The sequence below is a fragment of the Lynx rufus genome, unplaced genomic scaffold (assembly GCF_022079265.1).
Source record: "Lynx rufus isolate CCGP_SWC_20201006 ecotype Redwood Valley unplaced genomic scaffold, mLynRuf1.p SCAF_47, whole genome shotgun sequence".
Lineage (NCBI taxonomy): Eukaryota > Metazoa > Chordata > Mammalia > Carnivora > Felidae > Lynx > Lynx rufus.
In genome coordinates this window covers 1,174,853-1,193,454 of record NW_025814864.1, presented here as the reverse complement: position 1 = coordinate 1,193,454, position 18,602 = coordinate 1,174,853, and the positions used below count along the sequence as shown (strand labels likewise).

At 47.5% G+C, this 18,602-nt stretch overlaps 1 protein-coding gene across 3 annotated transcripts; it reads left to right on the top strand.

Moving 5' to 3' along the window:
* Positions 1-4,681: 4,681 nt before the first annotated feature.
* Positions 4,682-18,602, top strand: ACP1 (acid phosphatase 1). Of its 3 annotated transcripts, none has more exons than XM_047098338.1 (6): positions 4,685-4,788; positions 8,910-8,983; positions 9,232-9,345; positions 15,298-15,359; positions 17,388-17,493; positions 17,669-18,602. In XM_047098338.1, the coding sequence occupies exons 1-6, from the start codon at positions 4,746-4,748 to the stop codon at positions 17,744-17,746; spliced, it is 477 nt and encodes a 158-aa protein (XP_046954294.1). In that variant the 5' UTR covers positions 4,685-4,745; the 3' UTR covers positions 17,747-18,602. The 3 variants fall into 3 exon arrangements, with proteins under 3 accessions (XP_046954295.1, XP_046954294.1, XP_046954291.1); XM_047098335.1 differs by lacking the exon at positions 9,232-9,345 and adding an exon at positions 9,071-9,184; XM_047098339.1 differs by lacking the exons at positions 17,388-17,493; positions 17,669-18,602 and having other exon boundaries at positions 4,682-4,788; positions 9,071-9,345.

The following is an 18,602-nucleotide window of genomic DNA, read 5'->3' as shown; positions in this document are numbered from 1 at the left end:
CCCAGAGCCTGACGCGGGGCTCGAACTCACGGACCGTGAGATCGTGACCTGGCTGAAGTCGGACGCTTAACCGACTGCGCCACCCAGGCGCCCCTAGACTTGGGAATTCAGATGCAGTGTGGTCTGTGAGCCCTCGTAGCCGTGAACCAGGGGTTGACAGGCCTGGTCTTGGTCAGGATGCCTTCGTGTTCGGCTGAACTATGGAAGACAATGGCTAATTTGCTTTAATAGCACAGATCCTATTAAATTGCTGATAAAATCATATTGCTTAGTCATAGCTAAATATAGTGAATTTCTCTGTCAGAGCCAACAAATAATAATAACAACTTAGATATAAATCTTAGTCCCTGTCCTCAGCATCAACTCATGGCTCACCCACTTTTCCTCTGCTGTGCCATAAGGTATAGAGAGAGCATGGTCTGGTCAGAATGTTGGCCTTATTATACCACTAAAGGTATAACGACACAGGTCATTCGTTGCTAAAGAAGCCTTTCGACTGGACATGCACAGAAGTCTTGTCTCCTGAATCCCAAGCCAAAGCAAACTCTCCATGAATATTTGAGTGTCCTCCTAAGAGTGACTGGCTGCCACACCTCAAGCTAAGAAATTTAGATTAAAATGTTCTTGAAAAAGTGATTACGGGGCACCTGGGTGGCTTGTTGGTTAAACGTCTGACTCTTGATTTCAGCTCAGGTGACGACCTCACAGTTCATGGGTTCAAGCCCCGAGTCGGGCTCCACACTGACCGCACAGTGTCTGCTTGGGATCTTCTCTCTCCCTCTCTCTGTCTCTGTCTCTGTTTCTCTCTCTGCCCCTCCTGTGCACATGCTCTTTCTAAATAAATAAGCTTTAAAAAAAGCGATTAAAATATTTGAAAATGTCTATACTAAGATAATTTTTTTTTAATTAAGAGTTTCTAAGATACTGGGGAGAAAATGTTTACTTTGGAAACTTCAAAAGCTTGAAACAAGCTTAAGCTGTGGAAATAATTTCCATATTGATCATGGGCCATAAACTAGGGGCTGGATCCCTGCAAAACAGAATCCTGAGACCCCTGCTTAGAGTAACTTATAAACTGACCACTTTCAAGCATTTCCACCCCCGCCCTGGACTCAGGGCCAGGGTTTCCCAACTTTCCTTCATATCAGCCAGCGTCCACTAAAATATTTTCCCCAGTGGACTCTGGACTATGAGAGAGGTACCTATAGGAAAAGTTTGCAAGTTTAGAAATGGTTTTCCAAATGTCCATTAATTAGATATTAACCAAATTATTAAGCCTTACAACTAACATGAAATAAAGGTTAATTCACTGAATTGATAAAACCCCAACCAAAATCAAAGTAAGTAGAAAGCTGCAAAGGAAATATATAGAATAAATTAATTAAATCTTTGCCAAAAAAAAAAAAAAAACCTTCACGCAACCAAGTAATTTTTTAAAGGGCTTTGACATAATGACCTGAGCTTGGAAGCTTTGTTAGAACACTGTGGTCTTGAAAGCCACCGCCAGACAACTAAGGCCGGTCACTGTTTCTTCAACTGATTCTTATCTTTCTGTGGCCTTGGTTTAACTTCTTCCTTTGACTCAAGGGACAAAACTTGTCAGTTCCAGAAATCAAAACCGGTCTCTCTGCTCACATCAGCAGCCTTGCAGTCCAAACTTTAAACCAAATTGAGCATTTGAACCCCGAACATTAGTGTACCCTAAGCTTCCTTTCTCCTCCCCCAACCACAGGCTGCAGATGGGAGACAAAGGGTAGGGAGCGGTGAGCACTTACCCTTCAGCTTTAGGAAACCCTTGATGTACACTCACTTTTATCTTTTCTCAAACTAAAAAGTGACCCTCATCCAGAGCAGGACTACACATGCCACTCTGGTCTGATCATTTGGTGAAAAAAAATGGACTCTTCCCAAAGTAGAAAATTCAGCGTGCTTAGGTTTTAAGTTGCATACGACGATGTCAAACAAGGCAATATGCAGAAGGACTTCTGTGACCAGCAGTCATTCCAGCAACACAGCCAGCCCTATTTCCCTTGGACCCATACCAGCTTCCCTTTTGAAGCCCCGCATCCTATTTCCAAAGAGTGAGAGCTCTCCTGAGAGTAAATGCTTCCTAAGTGGAATGAAAGCATCACATCACTCTTCATGAGGAAAGATTATTATTTTTTAATCTTACAAAAGATGAGGTTAGTATTTTCTCATTTTACAGAAACTTTTGTTTAATGAGAATGTCGGTAGGGGCGCCTGGGTGGCTAGGTCGGCTAAGCCTCCAGCTCTTGGTTTCTGCTCAAGTCATGATCTCATGGTTCATGAGTTTGAGCCCAGCATCAGGCGGTTCGGGTCCTGCTTGGGATTCTCTCTCTCCCTCTCTCTCTCTGTCCCTCCTCCACTGGTGCACATACACACACGCTGTCTATCTCTCAAAATAAATAAACGTAAAAAAATAAATAGGACGTTAGTAAACCAAACAACCAATTCTCCTTAATTTAAACAAGATCAACAGGATGGAAGCTATAACTTATTTGATTATTCCAACCTTCAACATAGTAATTTGCGGACACCTCAGAAGTAAGGCACTCCACAGGTGTTCCAAGAGCAGGCCCACACAAGGAAGGAAAGGGCACCCGGAGACCTGTGATTTCTCCATTGTGCATGTAATACATACCTTCTAACTTATTATTAACTAGGCCTCTCCCACATCTCAATAAAAACATTCCTGAGAACAAGAATGCAGGACGCGCATGTTCTGTAAGCAGAACAAAACCTGAACACCTTCTCTCCTACCAGTAGAACGGTCTGGGCCCATCAGATTACTCCCTGGGGGCAAGGGGCCCAGGTCTGTGTCATTCTTTCCAACTCAGCCCTTCTGGCAGCAGTGACAACACTGAAACATTTGTTGAAGTGAAACAGGTATGTTTCAGGCCAGCAGGTACATGTCACTTCCCTGTGGTCACCTACCCGTTCAGAGCACTGTCGCACTTGTTTAAATAGGAAAGCCCACCGCGGCAGGGAGCCCCGCAGACATCCGGTGCCCCCAGAGCTAGGGAGCTATCCACCGCCTCTCTGCTCAGAGATCCCCTTACCACAGGAGGTGCCCCAAACGGCTTGGCTTGGCTGATCGCAGGGAGGGCCAAGTGGTCGCATGCAGGGCCCGGAACCTCACAGGGGACCCGGGGCGCCCTGCTGACTTCCTGCCCCCGCCAGTCAAGCTCACCTCGCACCCACAGCACCGCACGGTTCTAGAGAGTCACTTATTGAAACAAATTGGGACGAAAAAGAGTAGTAAGTGCCTTTCAAACATTAATTACAAGTGACATAAAATGAATTACAGTAGCCAAAATTAAAACTTAGCAAGAGCTTTTCTGTGTACGGAAACACCTGTGGACGAGTCTACAGAATTGGTTAATTTTTGACAGTTTGCGGAATGACCTGTTGATAATACTCAACAGCAAAATCCCCGGACGCCCTCCTTTCTCCTGCCCTCTTCCCCAGCCTTTGACCCTCTGCAGCCAAACTTTCTAAAGGGGAGAGGTGGGGGGGGGTCCCCGACTCTAGGTGCGGCTCGGCGGCGTCACCCACACCTGTACTCACTTGTGACCCCAGAGCCTGGTCCTCCGGCGCCCCTCGAGCGGCCGACACCTCCCCAGGAAGAGGAAGAGCGCCCTTGGCTCGGCCCCGCCTCCCGGGGCGGGGACCGCCTGGCCAGGTGCACACCTGACACAGGTAAGGGGCAGGTGAACACTCCACTTTTGCCAGGACGAAGCACCCGCCACATACACCCCCGACGAAAGCACGGCGCGGTCACGGGATTTCTGACTTCACCGCGTCCCTCCCAGGGCGGCTTCTAAGGCGTCCAGTCTTTAACAGTTGGGTCCCCCAGCCCAGGGCCCTGTCGCCAGGCAGAGGGTTGTGTGTGACCTGAGCACTGGGGGTCAGGGCGAGGCAGGTGTCTCGGGGGCCCGGGGAGTGCTCCCTGTTCCCGAGCGGACTCCGCTCAACCCCTGATCGCGGGCCTTGCGTTTGGGCCGCGCGGCCCAGGTCTTGGGGGGGCCCAAGTCTGGGGGTGGGCAGGTCTGGGGGCAGGCCCAGGTCTGGGGGGCCCAGGTCTGAGGGGAGGCCCAGGTCTTGGGGGAAGCCCAGGTCTGGGGGGGGCCAGGTCTTGGGGGGCCAGGTCTGGAGCGGTGGAACCAGGTCAGGGTAGGGAGCCCAGGTCTGGGGGGGTCGTTCACCTGAAGCCAAGGAGGGAGAGGCCTGACCCGCCCCGCGGGGACCCTTACACTCCGCAGACCCTCGGGCACCCGCTCAGGACCCCTCTAGCATCGGTCAGTCGTCCGCGCACCCTCACCATGCGCACCGGGCGCCCTCCCCCACCCCGAGATGATCCGGGCGCAGAGCCCGGGACCTCAATCAGCCCCCGTTGGGACCCTCCCCCTTCCAGGTGACTCACGGCCCCGCCCCCCCACTCCGCCCCTCCGCTCGACGCCCGTCCTCCTCCCTGAGGCCCCTCCTCCGCCTCCTTACCTCCCCCCCGGGCCCCGCCCCCACACCGCCCCCTCACCGCGGAACCTCTTCCGTCCTCCAGTGACGCTCCGCCCTCCGCCACCGTACTGCGCAGGCGCACGGCCCGGACCCTTGCCCAGGGAGGCAGGACTGCGCAGGCGCGGAGGGCGCGACGCTCGAGGTGCGCCTGCGTTGCGCGGGAGAAGTCCCTACGCGCTCAGTGGGCGCCTGGGTGTGAGCGCGGGAAGATGGCCGAGCCGGTGTCCAAGTCTGTGCTGTTCGTGTGTCTGGGTGAGCCGACGTGATCTAGCCCCATTCTGGCTTTCCCGAAGGGTCGGGGTGGGTCTCGTGCCGTTTGGGGTTCGTCGCTGGGCAAGGGACGGCGATCGGGAGGAGGGCGGGGAGGGTGGGATGGAGCGCCCCGGGGCTGTTTCTCCGCGCCGCTCACCTGCTGGGCCCGCTCTCCTAGCCGGGTCCCCTCCCGTGCCCAGCCCACCCTCCAAGCGAGGTCCTTTCTCTGCCATGACCCCTCTCACCTGCCCGGCCCACTCTGCAAGCCTGGGTCAGGGATGGCCTCATCTATAAGGTGACATTTGGGCAAAGACTTGGAAGAGGTGAAGTGTCCTGGGCCCAGGAGAAAGTGGGTGGACAGTTTTGCGGTGAGAGTGCTGGTCCCGTTCATATTGGCAGGGAAACACTGGCCTGGAGACCCAGGAGCCTTTTCAGCCAGACCTTCCTCTGTACCTGAAGGCTCTTGAAGGTAATTTGAATGCCGCCATGAATACATAACTAGAACCATTCTGGATGCATAGGAAAGCGAATTCCTTACATAAAATGAGTGCTCGGGGGCAGGAGTCTGTGAACCCCTTATGTGAAGAGCCAGAAAGTAAATATTTGGTACTTTTCACAAGCAGACCTAGACAATACATAAGCAATAACATTTGGCTGTGTTCCAGTATAACTTTATGGACACCGCAATTTGAATTCCATGTAATTTTCTCGTGTCACAAGGTATTATTCTACTTTTGAGTTTTTTTAACTGTTTAAAAAGGTAAAAATTATTCTTGGCTCCGGGAGCCATACATAATAAAGGTGCTGAGCAATGAATCCTAGTTTTTAGATGCTGTTTTAGGGCCTACACAGGACAGATCTGGTGAGGCCTGTGAGGACATGGGCTTACTCTGAAGGACACAGGCCACTGGAGGGTTAAGCCATTGAGCAGAGGGACACTTAGAAAGAAGTGTTCAGCTGCTGTGTTGAGATTACACTGGAGAGGGGTGAGACCAGGGGTGCAGAGGGGCATGTGCTGGACCAGAGAGGGCCTCACTGGTGGGGGCGGGGGAGGGGTCAAGTTCTGGGCAGACTTGAGGGCCTGATGAAGGCCTTTTCCCATGATGGCCTGTACTTAGAGCAATAAGAATGGTATGTTTTTGAAATGTAAAAAATGTATTCCTTCAAAGCATTTAATTGTAAGGCTCTTTTCACACTGAAGTGTAGAGAGAACCGTCAGATGTTTTCATGGGTAAGGCTAATGGCAAGAAAGAACTGCAGTGCTTAGTTTGGAAAGATGATTGAACGTTCCGTGTTTTGTGCGGTAGAGATGGTGCCTTACTGTCGAAGGCACTGGTGTTTGTGCCACAGCCAGTGTGGTTGGAAATGATAACATTAGTGGTGCCAGATTACCTCTTTCAAACAATTAATTGACATTTATTGATACTTCATTTGTGCTGTACACTGTGGGGGGGGTGTGGCTCAAGGTAAGAGACACAGCCCCTACCCTTGGAGAATTTCATTTTTTTCTTTTGTGAGTCTCAGTCCTTGAAATAAAGGTGTGCAGTACGAGTATGAATTATCTGCCTAATTTGGAAAAAAAAAAAAAAAACAACAAAACTTGAGACTTCACAGATCTTTTTTCCAAAGAAATCTGAAGATGACATTTTAAGTTTTTAGAACTTTTCCATAGATGAAACCTGCATTACTGTGTTTTACTCATGAGCTCTGTTTTTAAATAATTGGTGATATCAACTTTTGAAATAAAGAGAGCAAGTTACAAGGAAGCAGGATTCTGCTGATTTTATAAGTAGTATGACTTCTAATTTTTGTAGTAGTAATTTTTTCCCATCTATACTTATTCATACCTTGCTGTAAATAGAACTCTCTGGGGAAAAAAAGTAATTTTGGGTGAATATGCCTTAACTTTAAGGCAGTAAATAACCCTAGGTTTTGTCTTGTGGGGAAACTAAGCTGTTTAATAATTATTTGTAAAGGGGTGAGACTAGTCTTAATTATGTCTTTAGATGTGAGATTGTAAGCATCTATTCTAGAGTTTCAAAATAACAAGGGTTGTCTTAAATTGAGTCGAGTGGTTGCTCTTTAGAAGTATTCCCAGGGTACATGGGGACAAGTAAAACAATTACACATCTATCAGAGCCTTACAATGATTAACATAGTGGGAATGATACTTGCTTTAAAAACTCTACAAAATTCAGAATGTGTAAAGGAAAAACTTCACAGTACAAACTAGCTTACAGAGGACATTGGGGATCAATTCCTGTCTTCCCCTTCATGGTTGAGTGGTTGACAGATTTGTTTCACTGCTGTGGAAACCACAATCTTTATGGGGAAAAATATTATAAGTACGTTATTAGATTGAAGACTAACGTGGAAACTGAAGAAGATTGTAGTAAAGTCAGTGTCGGTTTCATGTAATGGGGAATTAGTTGTGCTTCACAACACTCTACAAGATCCAATTCTACATGCTTAACACAAACCCCAAGATTCTAATATGCGTCAAGTGGTGTGTGTTTTGTTAACTCAGTTCCTGTCTAGTCCTAGTGTTTTCGTGCTGGCCTCTGTGGGCTGAGTGTCTTGCAGTTGTCTGCCTGACTGTGAGAAGAGCCTTTGTCCTCAGGCCCTGCGCAGCGCTGGGCTCCTGTGTGGGACACGTGCAGAGTATGTTTGTTGGACGTTCCTTCCCACTGGACCTGCTGGGCCCACCTCCCGGGCACAGTTAAGGTCCTTGTAACCAGGCCTTCCGGCACACATTCACTGCTCTCTTATTCATACAACCCTTAACTTAAATGCCCAGAAAGGTCCTTCTCCTCCCTTCCAATCTTCCTTTTTTTTTTTTTTTCCTGGTAAGAAATTTCTTACTATCTTGTTTATGCTTTTAGAATCTTTAATTTCCTGTGCTTCTGTGGTATACTGCTTGTCTGTCCACATTTGTTTTCTTGTTTTTGCTATAGCTAACTCTGAGTTTTCTGTAACACATTGCTTGGCACATGTAGAAGTATTTTGAGAGTAGATTTTATGTCTTTTGTCTTTTCCCCCAGTGTAGTAAGGAATTAGGCCCTCCCTGGCCTTCGTCGCGGGTCCTGGGTGGTAACGTACAACCTCTTGGAATTCCCTACGGTAATAGTGTTTTGTTACTCCAGGAGGTCCCTGTGCAGTTTATACTGAGAGGGGGAGTCTGGTTGAGGGTGTGAGCACTTGTGGGGGGCGGCCAGAGAATGAGTTCAGCTTCAGGCCCGTAGTTTCATCAGTCACGACTACTTAATGACACTCAGTGAGCCCTTGGCACTGGAGCTCTGGTGAGCTAAGCCCCAGTGCCCTGGGTATTGTCCCACACGGATGACGAGAAAGTGACACGTGCCCGAGGACCAGAAAGCTTCACGTGTGAAACTCCTCCAGAATCTGCCCTCTGCTTTCTAACTCTGGCTGGTTCTGCCTTGGATCTTTTTGTTATAAACCTATAATCCCAAGTCTAGCATTTTCCTGAGTTTTTCGTGTTCTTCTAGAGAATTATTGCACTTGTGGGGACCCTGAGTCTGTAGCTGGCTGCTCTGAAGCGAGGGTGGTGGCCCTGGGGGTCCCTGAGCTTGCAGCCGATGTCGGAAGTTCCGAGCAGACTTGCTGGCCCGGAGGGCAGCGGCCTTGCTTCAGCCGGCCGGCTCCGTGGCACTGGGGCAGGCCCTGCAACAGACCGCGCAGTGAAATCTTGTGCTGAACTACCGTTATGGCTGAATCCATTTGCTTGTGTATCTTATGAAACAGGATCCCTCCTTATGTGCGATATACTTGGACATCCGTATCTTTAATGCTACTGTATGTCATTTTAAAGTAGGCTCCTTGCAACCCACTTCATTGGTTTCACGACTCACTTCTGGGCTACTGATAGCAACCTGGAAAACGATGATTTGGGCAGTAATTGTTTTTCTGACATCTTGGCTATTTGTACTTTGAGCACCTGGACAGACGGAGAGTGACCGGCTGTTCCCCAGAGGTCCTGCCATTCAGCGGTCTCTCCTGGGGGAGGTGCCGTTGCTGGGTGTCGGGGTGAAGTGCTTGCGGGGATCCAGCATCTGCCCTTGCATCAGACCTGATGCCCACTTTCTGCGCTCCCTCTTTTCAAGGTAACATCTGCCGATCACCCATTGCAGAAGCAGTTTTCAGAAAGCTTGTAACTGAGCAAAATCTTTCAGATAACGTAAGTACCATTCTCTGTCTTAAAGAGGCCAACCCGAATGCCTTTGGGGCAGAAAATTGTGAAAAAAATTCTCTTTTTCTCCTGCAGTGGAGGATAGACAGTGCAGCGACATCCACATATGAAATAGGGAACCCTCCTGACTATCGAGGGCAGAACTGCATGAGGAAGCATGGTATTCCCATGACTCACGTTGCCCGGCAGGTACCGTATCGGAACTTGAAAGTGCACATGTGTGTTCTGTGTTGCAGTGGGTCATTGACAGCGGCGCTGTTTCTGACTGGAACGTGGGCCGGTCACCAGATCCAAGAGCTGTGAGCTGCCTCAGAAATCATGGCATTAGCACAGCCCATAAAGCACGACAGGTAGCAGAGCTCTCATTTAATTTCTATTACTGGTGTCCCGTGACTTGTGAAGTTGTGAGAGGCTTCACCACACTGGCGTGTGCATGAGCAGTTATTTGAGGCCCGTTTAAGTAGCCACAGTGTGTCCTTCTTGTTTCGCTGCTGACTCCACAGTTCTGAAAGATGTGCGTGATCTTGGAATTTACTTAGTGAAATACACGTATCATCACGCAATTGATACTGGAGAGAGCCCTCCCTAAGGGCTGGAGTTAGAATCTCCTTTTTATTTTCTGAGATCTTCCTGGTGACTAGTCTGGTTACATTCCAAGTTTGTTGCTAGAATAAAGTACTAGAACATATACAACAATGTATTTTCTACTGTGAAGTGTCTTAGAAATGTGGGGTGGTACTGATCCCAGCGGTTGGACTCCTGGGTTCAGAGTCTGGAGTGCTGGGCAGTAAACCCTCCTGTGTCCGCTCAGACGGTGTGGAAGCCAGTAAAGGCTGTGGTACATTTGAAATACGGCCAGTGTGACAGAGGAAGTGGAGTTTACGTGTTAACTTATTTGAGTAGCCCCCTGGAACTGGTAAGCGGCTAGCTGAGCTGCACAGTTCTGGACTCTTGCATAACCACAGGGGAGACTGTGAGGGTTCCATGCCACCACAGCATCAGTGAGCCCTCAGGGCTCAGGGCAGGCTCGTGGTGCTCCCTCGCTAGCAGGCTGCTGCAGGTGTGTGCTCTGGAACCTTCCACAACCACAAGGACTAGTTGCTAAAGAGATCTGCTTCATTTCTGGTACAAAATGCTTCATACATTGTTACGTGGAGAAGCTACTTTATCACTATGATTATTTTATGGAGAATTCATTGGATTTTTAAAACATCTGGCTAAATCTTCTAACTTCTTTTTGTATCCAACCTAACAAAATGTACAGGCTGTGTACACAGCCTTTAAAATGAGAAGCCACTGAATGTTTTGAAAATCACTTGTCAAACATACGTATTTAGAAGTATGGCTGGCAGTGTGAGAGCCATAATTTAGTCTTCGCGTTTGGAGGAGAACCTTGTATAAGACAGGACAAAGACTCTTTAATCATTGTTATACTAAATCATGTCTTTACTTAAAGCTTTTCAAATTGCTTTGCCATACAGCGTTGTATTTTTAATTTTGATCATCTCAATTTTTGTCCTCTCCATTACCTTGTTAGGGAAGGGAGTCTTTGGTAAACCCATTTTGCAGATAAAGAAACTGAGTTCTGGAGAGAAAATACTTATCAAAGGTCACCCAGCTTCAAAGTGGTAGAACAGGAATTTGATCATTGGGTTATTTGTTTGTTTTAATAAAAACATACAGAGGTGTGAGCCAGAAAGTTCGCAAAAGTGCCGTAGAAACACTTCTGGTGCATTAGTGATGTCTCAGAAGCCAGGGGTATGCACATTATATTGGCTTAGATAAGTTTACTCTGGAATCTGTGAACTGCTCATTTCTGGCTTTTAGCTGATTGTGTGTTTAACAGTTTACTATTTAAGTTATTAACTTCCTTAAGGGCCTGATGTTTTCTTAAATGGAATTTTCATTGGACAGGAAACATTTTTTTTAATGTGTTTCATTTATTTTTGAGACAGAGAGAGAGCATGAGCAGGGGAGGGGCAGAGAGAGAGAGGGAGACACAGAATCTGAAGCAGGCTCCCAGCCATCAGCACAGAGCCCTACCTGGGGCTCGAACTCGTCAACTGCGAGATCGTGACCTGAGCCGAAGTCGGATGCTCAACCGACTGAACCACCCAGGCGCCCCAGGAAAACATTTTGTGTATCACATGTCCTTCTAATCTCCAGGGTTGACAGAACCTGCTGATTTCGAAGTCCTTCATAATTATGGGCTGTCACACTTTCATGTTTTCTGTTTTTAAGACTGGATTATTTTTTGTATACGAGTATATAATTTGGGGTACAAATGAAAAATTTAAATACACGTCTTAAAAAACAAAGCTAGAAACTTTAAATTTTGAAAGGAGAATTGTAATTGCTGGTTTTAGGAATAATATTCACACATCATCTGTTGTTTGTTTGTTTGTTTTGCTTTTTTATTTTTCCCTGGTGCTTTTAAGAAAATTTTCTCAAGGATGATTTTTTTTTTTTTCTGGTTGGTAACACGGGTAAGATTTGCTTTGCAAATTAGCATCCCCTCAGGTCTTTGTTACCTTTTAGCATCTTGTGATTGTTTACAGGCTTTCTTTTAGCGGTTGTCACTATCTGTGTGAGAACTATTCTGTCATATTGCTTAAAATTTTAGTTTTCCCAATATTTTCCACCTGGGTTTAATAAACGTATTTAGGGTGCTTCGTTTGTTTTTGAGTGTGTGAACGCACATCTGGTTAGTCTGTGGGGACGTTTGGTTTGTTAGACATTTTTCTCAGCAGAGCCCTGACCGTGCGTGGCCATCCGTGGTCCTCGGGGCCTGGGCCACTCCCCCCACTGCAGAGGTCACCGCTCAGATTCTTGCCACCTTTTATGTCTGTGGCCGTGGGACCTGTAGCGTGTGCTCTTTCTGTGGACCTTCCGCTCTGGGAGGTTCTCCGGTCGTCCCCTGCTCTCGCTTCGGGGCCGTTCACAGTCGTGCCGCGGTCGTGTCCGTCCCACCGCGGATGGGCGCTCGCGGCGTTTCTAGGTCGGCGATGCCACGGTGAGCACCTACAGGGTTCTGCTGGGGAAGGCCTGGGTGGGGGGCACACCCAGCAGCACACACGTCCCGGTTGTGTAGCCTCCTGAGACGGGCCGGGCGATGTTCCTTCCTTCTCTGCTCTAAGTTGGTCAGATATTGATAGTATTTCTGCTTTAATGGTTTGGCTGGATTCATCGAATCAGTTGTCTCTGTTTTTTGAAATTGCTCTATTTTCCTCTGCTGTCTTTAGGTTTTTCCTTATGGATTCTTTGTTTCCAGCACTTTTACTATGGTAAGCCAAAGTATGCTTCCTGAATTTGCCTCGTGGTGGTTTCTGTTAGTTTTGGAAAATTCTTGTTACTTTCTTCTTACATTTTCTTCTCGGCTTTCTCTTCAGAGATTCAGCTTACCTGTATCTTGAACATAAGTTTCTTACGTCATCTTCTCCGTTTTCTACCCTTCTCACAGGCTGGTCGTGACTCTGTGAGGTTTGTGCTGTGATGGACGGTCCCCCTGTGAGGCCTGGACTGTGGTAGACTGGTCCCCCCTGTGAGGCCTGGGCTGTGATGGACTGTCGGTCCCCCTGTGAGGATGGGCTTTGAAGGACTGGTCCCCTCCTCTGTGGAATCTTCCAGGAGTGTACCGAGGGCCCTCTTTGGCAGCTGCCACCTCCCTGAGTAGCTGCAGCCTCCCCCTGGGGCTTCTTAGCTTTTTGCCATGAGTCGTTTAAGAATGTGGCAAATGGTTTGAGAAGAAAGCTTCTGAGCGTCAGGTTCGCTGCTCTCTGGGGTCTTTGTCTCGTCAGCCCTTGTGTCCAGTTTTTCTCTGCTCCCTGGTCCTTGGAGCTTCTCTTTTCCAGCAGTGGCCCTTTGCCCAGGCTTCTCTGCATCTAGAGTATGCTCTCCACCTTGGCGGTACTGACAGCTGTGGTCTGGGATGTTCAGCAGCGTCCTTGGTCTCTGCCCACTAGATACTGGAGCACCCCTTTCCTCTCCATCATAACAATCAGGATGTCCACAGACATTGCCATCTGCCCCCCTCTTTGAGAATCCCTGCCCTCAAATTCTCAAAGTGTCCATGAGGTCAAAATGGTACATGCGTAGGGGCACCTGGGTAGCTCAGGCGCTTAAGTGTCTGTCTCTCGATTCTGTTCCGGTCACCATCTCACGGTTTGTGAGTTCGAGCCCCATATCGGGCTCCACTTTGACAGTGCGGAGCCTGCTTCAGATTCTCTGTCCCCCTCTCTCTGTTCCCCTCCCCTACTCGTGCTGTCTCTGTCTCTCTCAAAATAAATAAGTAAACTTAAAAAAAAATGGACATGCTAAGGAGTCCATTCAAGGTGTCAGACTGACCAGTAGACTTGAACAAAGTAATAAAAATTTACTGATATGTTTTCATGTTCTATATTGCAAGTAACCTTTAAGAAACTACCACTACTGAGTTTTAGTATCACAGAGCATCCACAGTTATCTATAGTGGCCGTGAAAATACTCCCTTTATGTTGTGTGAGGCTGGGTTCACTGTGCACTCGCACTCAGCATGTTGCACATCAGGTAACAGACGCGCAGAGGAGAACCTGTCTGTCCTCCAGGAAGCAGACATTACAGAGATTTGCAGAAATACAGAATAGGCCACTCTTCACCATTTTCATTTTTTAATAGTGGTATTAAATATTTAATATTCAGTGGTAAATATTGCCACGCATAACCCATGGCGGGGACTCCTTTTGGGGTTCTGGCCTCTCAAAACCTCGTCACAGGAGCACACAAATGGCTTTTTTTTTTTTTAATTTTTTTTTTTTTAACGTTTATTTATTTTTGAGACAGAGGGAGACAGAGCATGAACAGGGGAGGGCAGAGAGAGAGGGAGACACAGAATCTGAAACAGGCTCCAGGCTCTGAGCTGTCAGCACAAAGCCCGACGCGGGGCTCGAACTCACGGACCGTGAGATCATGACCTGAGCCGAAGTCGGACGCTTAACTGATCAAGCCACCCAAGGCGCCCCCAAATGGCTTTTTATAAGATATTAATTATAGGTATTCTTATTCTTTCTCAAGTATTTTAATATCTAAACATGTATGCATTTTATAGGTAGATGTCAGTTCTAAGACTGTCTTATCTACACTTGCAATAATTCTAAAATTAAAAGTAATGTTAATATTTGATCCTAAATTAAATTTCTCATAAAACCGTTTTGTGAAAATAGCGTGTAGTATTTGTTCTAATAGAACTTGAAATAACATAGTACCTTGGGAATGTTAACAACTTGTAGTCCTCAGCACTTGAGTAACACACTGTATCAGAAACTAATCAAATGCATACTAACAGCCAAAACTTACATTTTTAACAGAATAAGGAGCATATTTATTATTCGTTCACTACACTGGCTGTTAAATAGCATCATTGCTCTGTTTAACCAGGGTTTTGATATCTTATTTTTGAGTTTCCTGGTACTCCTGTATTTTAGAGGATTTTTTTAGAGAGGAAGATTATTATTGAGAAATTACATTCTTAGAAATTATTTTCACCTTCGTTTTGTGACCTGTTTATGTTCCTTTCTTTCTTATTGCATCATTATTTATAATAGTTAAAAATCTTAAAATAATTTTCCCATTTACATCGTAGTGGGCTTCCGTTGATAGAGTGTGATGTTGGAAAACTTGTAAGTTTTCAGGTTAGAATCAGTAAAAGTACCGAGTGGCATCCTTTCTTGTGTCTTGCTCAGATCATGGGTTCTCACGGGAGAGCCGAGTCCTACATACAGTTACTCACAGATTTCCTTCTTAGGGTCTCTTCTCTGAACACGTTACTTAACGTATATCTTCCTCCCTCCCCCAGAACTCTCGGCCTGGCCTGGCCTGGCCTGGTTTATATCTCCTCTGGCGTGTTACCTGCCCTGCACAGGGCCCCACAGGGACAGCCATCCATCTCTATAGTTTGGTGTTTGTCACTGGGGCCTAGGATATTGCGTTCCTGCACAAGGAAAAATAGAGTAAAACACTGAGGGGGTTGGACGTAGGACATTTTAATATGTGAAGTGAATTATACTTTGTCACTAAGAAATCGCAGATGAAGTATAAACTTTGTTTACATATTATACTATGTTACTATTATTCCAAGGAACTTAATAGTATAAAATTTCTTTGCGATACAATATTACAAAATAGGTTAACTCTAACTTTAAAGTACCCTAAATTATTTAACTTAATTGGGTACCAAATTCAAACACAGCAAAATTTTTTGTACTGCTTTGGGTCCTCTAGACGTGATTGTTATAAACACTGTTTTTTGACTTCTTATTTAATTTTAGGTTACCAAGGAAGACTTTGCCACGTTTGATTATATACTTTGTATGGATGAAAGCAATCTAAGGTAATCTCATGTTTTAAGGGTATTTTTATTCAACTGTCGATTTAATAATAGGTCAGATAATTTGTCTAAAGTGACTTTTTTAGTAAAGTTTTCATAGAAGTGATGGTCACAATATATACAATTACCTGTTTACAATAGTAAGAGTCCAGAAGGTAACTGAGAATTGTCTCCCCAGAGTGTTTACCAAGAGACACGCCCTCAGATAAGGGACAGCCTGGTCCGCGTCAGGCATTGCTGGTTTTGCCAGAGGGTGGGGTAAAGCTGTCACCGCTGTAGTGATTCCTGGGCCACAGGTGTTTCACTGTGTTTCTCCTCTTAACCTCCCCATACCTGCTGTCCCCCATCCTGCAGCAAGGAAGACTGAGGAAACTCAGCAACAAGGAAACTTTTCACTCTGTTTAAATTGTTGATTGCCTTAACTGATTGAAAAGCAGAAGCAGACAGGCTGGGGTACTAGGTAACAGTGGCCAACTGATGTGGTGCGTTGTGGGCCCTGCACATCGTCGTTCCGCGTCGAATCGGAGAGGCACCGAGAGGGTGGGTCCCGGGTTCACAGCTGGCGCAGGCCGAGCTGGGGGGGTTTGAGCTCAGCTTCCCTCAGCAGAGCCTGTTGTGGGTCTCACGTGAGCCGCAGTCCCCACGGTGCCCCATCTCCTTACGTGTCTGTTGAACCCCAGGGGACATGCATGCATTTGGGCAGCAAGGAATTCGGTGTTTCTTGAGATGTGTGCACCTGGCACAGTGCCAGGTGCCGGGGAACGCTGAGGAGAAAGCGTTCATGCCGCCTGCCCCCGGGGCCGCAGGGTCTAGTGTGGGCTGCGTGTGCTAACACAGAATTACACCTAACAAACAACATGATACAATGCGGTCATGCCCAAAATAAGTGAATACAATGCACATTAGAAATTTGAAGCCACTGCAGGTTAGATGAGTCAAGAGAGTATGAAGAACTCCCAGTTGTAAGCCCAGGGCACTGCGTCCCTCGTCACACAGCCAGCTTTACTGACTTCGTGTTAATACGCTGAGAACCAAGACCGCAGCCGCCTGCTGCCGTCAGCACTCGCCAGCACACGGAAGGGCCGGGACGTGGCCTCAGTGTGGCCTCGGGGACCTGCTGCCTTAAGTCCGTGCGAATTCACAGGTATTCCACGTGTGGCGGACAGATAGGATTCACAGCCTTACTGTTGTCTCCGTGAATCAGGAACATCACTGAGATACATGGTTTCTATTTTTGTTTTTCGGCGATTTGTTCTCATTTTTCTCACTTGACACAGTACTGACCGTATCAGCGGTGTCCGGCCGAAACTTCCTGCGGTCTGTCTCCTGGCACAGTCCCGGGGGTCGGTGGGCACCCAGTGCAGGGGCGGAGCTGGCGGAGCCCACGCTTCAGGCCAGCTCGCTCGCTTGCTGGAGGGGTCTGCCTCCCCCTCGCTAGCACGGGGTCTGACTCATCCTAGGTGCTCAGTGGGGGTTGCTAACTAAACGGAGGAACGATCAAGATGCAGCCTGGAAAGTCGCCGCTGTTCTTGCCGCGGTGGGAGCGGAGGAGGCGGTGGCAGGAGAGCTGTGTCTGCAGCTTGGGCAGAGGCTGGAGGGGTAAACGCAGGAGCCGGGGCTAGACAGGGAGACCCGGTGCATGTGTCGGGACACCTGAGGTGGGATCTGCGGCCCTTGGGCACTTGGTTCACGTGGCTCTTTGAGGTCCGTTCTGCCACCCTTGTTTAGTCTCTGAAGTAGGAGCTTTTTGATTTGATCGTTCCAACGTGTGTTTCACAGGGCATATGTAGTTGTTGCCCGGCTCGCAGCGCGTATCGTGCGTCAGAGTGTTCGTGAGAATGTGCTGCTATTGCAAACCCTCTCGCCTGAGTCAGAAACCCTGGCATATGGAGGGTCACTCGGGTCGACCGAGGGTTTGGTTTCCTTTCTACATCAGGTCACTCTTGCTGGGGTTTGATACGGATGTTTCATAAAACCCTAGCAGATTGAAACCATAGATCAGAAAACTAAGTTCATGTTTCAATTTTACAGAGACTTGAATAGAAAGAGTAATCAAATTAAAAACTGCAAAGCTAAAATTGAACTCCTTGGGAGCTATGATCCACAGAAACAGCTTATTATTGAAGACCCCTATTATGTAAGTACACCTCTCCTTCCGCTGTGACGCTGCTGTGTGGCGGTGGCACAGAGATGAGCCCCTGTGCACGCCCTGCCCTGCCGTGCCCTGCCCTGCCGTGTGCCGCACCAGATGAGGCTCTCCTAAGGGCGTTTTGTCATGCGGCTTTCACTTCTTCTTCCCCCTGTGCTTCCAGGGGAACGAGTCCGACTTTGAGACCGTCTACCAGCAGTGTGTGAGGTGCTGCAGAGCTTTCCTGGAGAAGGCCTGCTGATGTCGCACCCGTGCCCCCGGCCCCCGGCGAGCCCCACAGGAGCCACAGTGAGGCCGCAGCTGCTTCTTCGGTTGACCCTGTTTCTTAAATGCTTGTAGATGGAAATCAGTTACCGTATTTGGCAGATAAATAGAAATGTTTCATCCAGTTTGTGGGGTACACAAAGCGTTCCTGACGAGTTGAACTCCCACTTTGCCCCGGTTACAAAAATCGTGGGACACGACCCCCAGAGCACAGAGACCTCCAGCATCCCCTTCAGGCCGTGTGGGCACACGAGCTCCGCCTCTTCCTCCCTGAGTTTGCGGACCACCGATGGGGACGATGCCCTCCACTGTCTCATGACCCCTTCTCGCCAGGGCCCCCATCCAGCCCAGCGGGCCATCCGTGGGAGCTCACCCCAGCTCACAGTGCACACCGTTGACGTAGAAAGTGGGAAAGAGAGTTAGGTGTCCATCTTTAGAACATTTAATGCTTGCTAGTTTTTGTCTGTCTGTCTGTCCGGTTTATTTCACAGGGAAGTCAGCTTCTTTCCATTTGAACCATTTTGCCTCTGGAAATTTAATTCCATCCAGAAGGAAAGTCACTGTATGCTGGTTTTGCTTTTAAATGCTATGTGACCCAAATGTCAAATGTAGATGAGCTCAGGTGGGGAAAAAATTATTAAAAAGTTGGGAAAAGTTCTTTTATGTTGGAATGCTTAAATATTGATACGTTAAGTATTCTTTTTTTGTTGTTTGATTTATAGACAAATACAGGTAACTTCTGTGCACTTGGAGGTAACTAATCTAAAATTCATATGGATTTGTGGCAGAAAAGATTGTTTTCAAAATAAACTGGGGAGATTATAAAAATACAA

Coding starts and splice junctions, on each gene's coding strand:
- ACP1 (XM_047098338.1), top strand. CDS start 4,746: ATGGCCGAGCCGGTGTCCAAGTCTGTGCTGTTCGTGTGTCTGG. Junction 4,789..8,909: donor TGTGCTGTTCGTGTGTCTGG/GTGAGCCGACGT, acceptor CCTCTTTTCAAG/GTAACATCTGCCGATCACCC. Junction 9,346..15,297: donor CAGCCCATAAAGCACGACAG/GTAGCAGAGCTC, acceptor ATTTAATTTTAG/GTTACCAAGGAAGACTTTGC.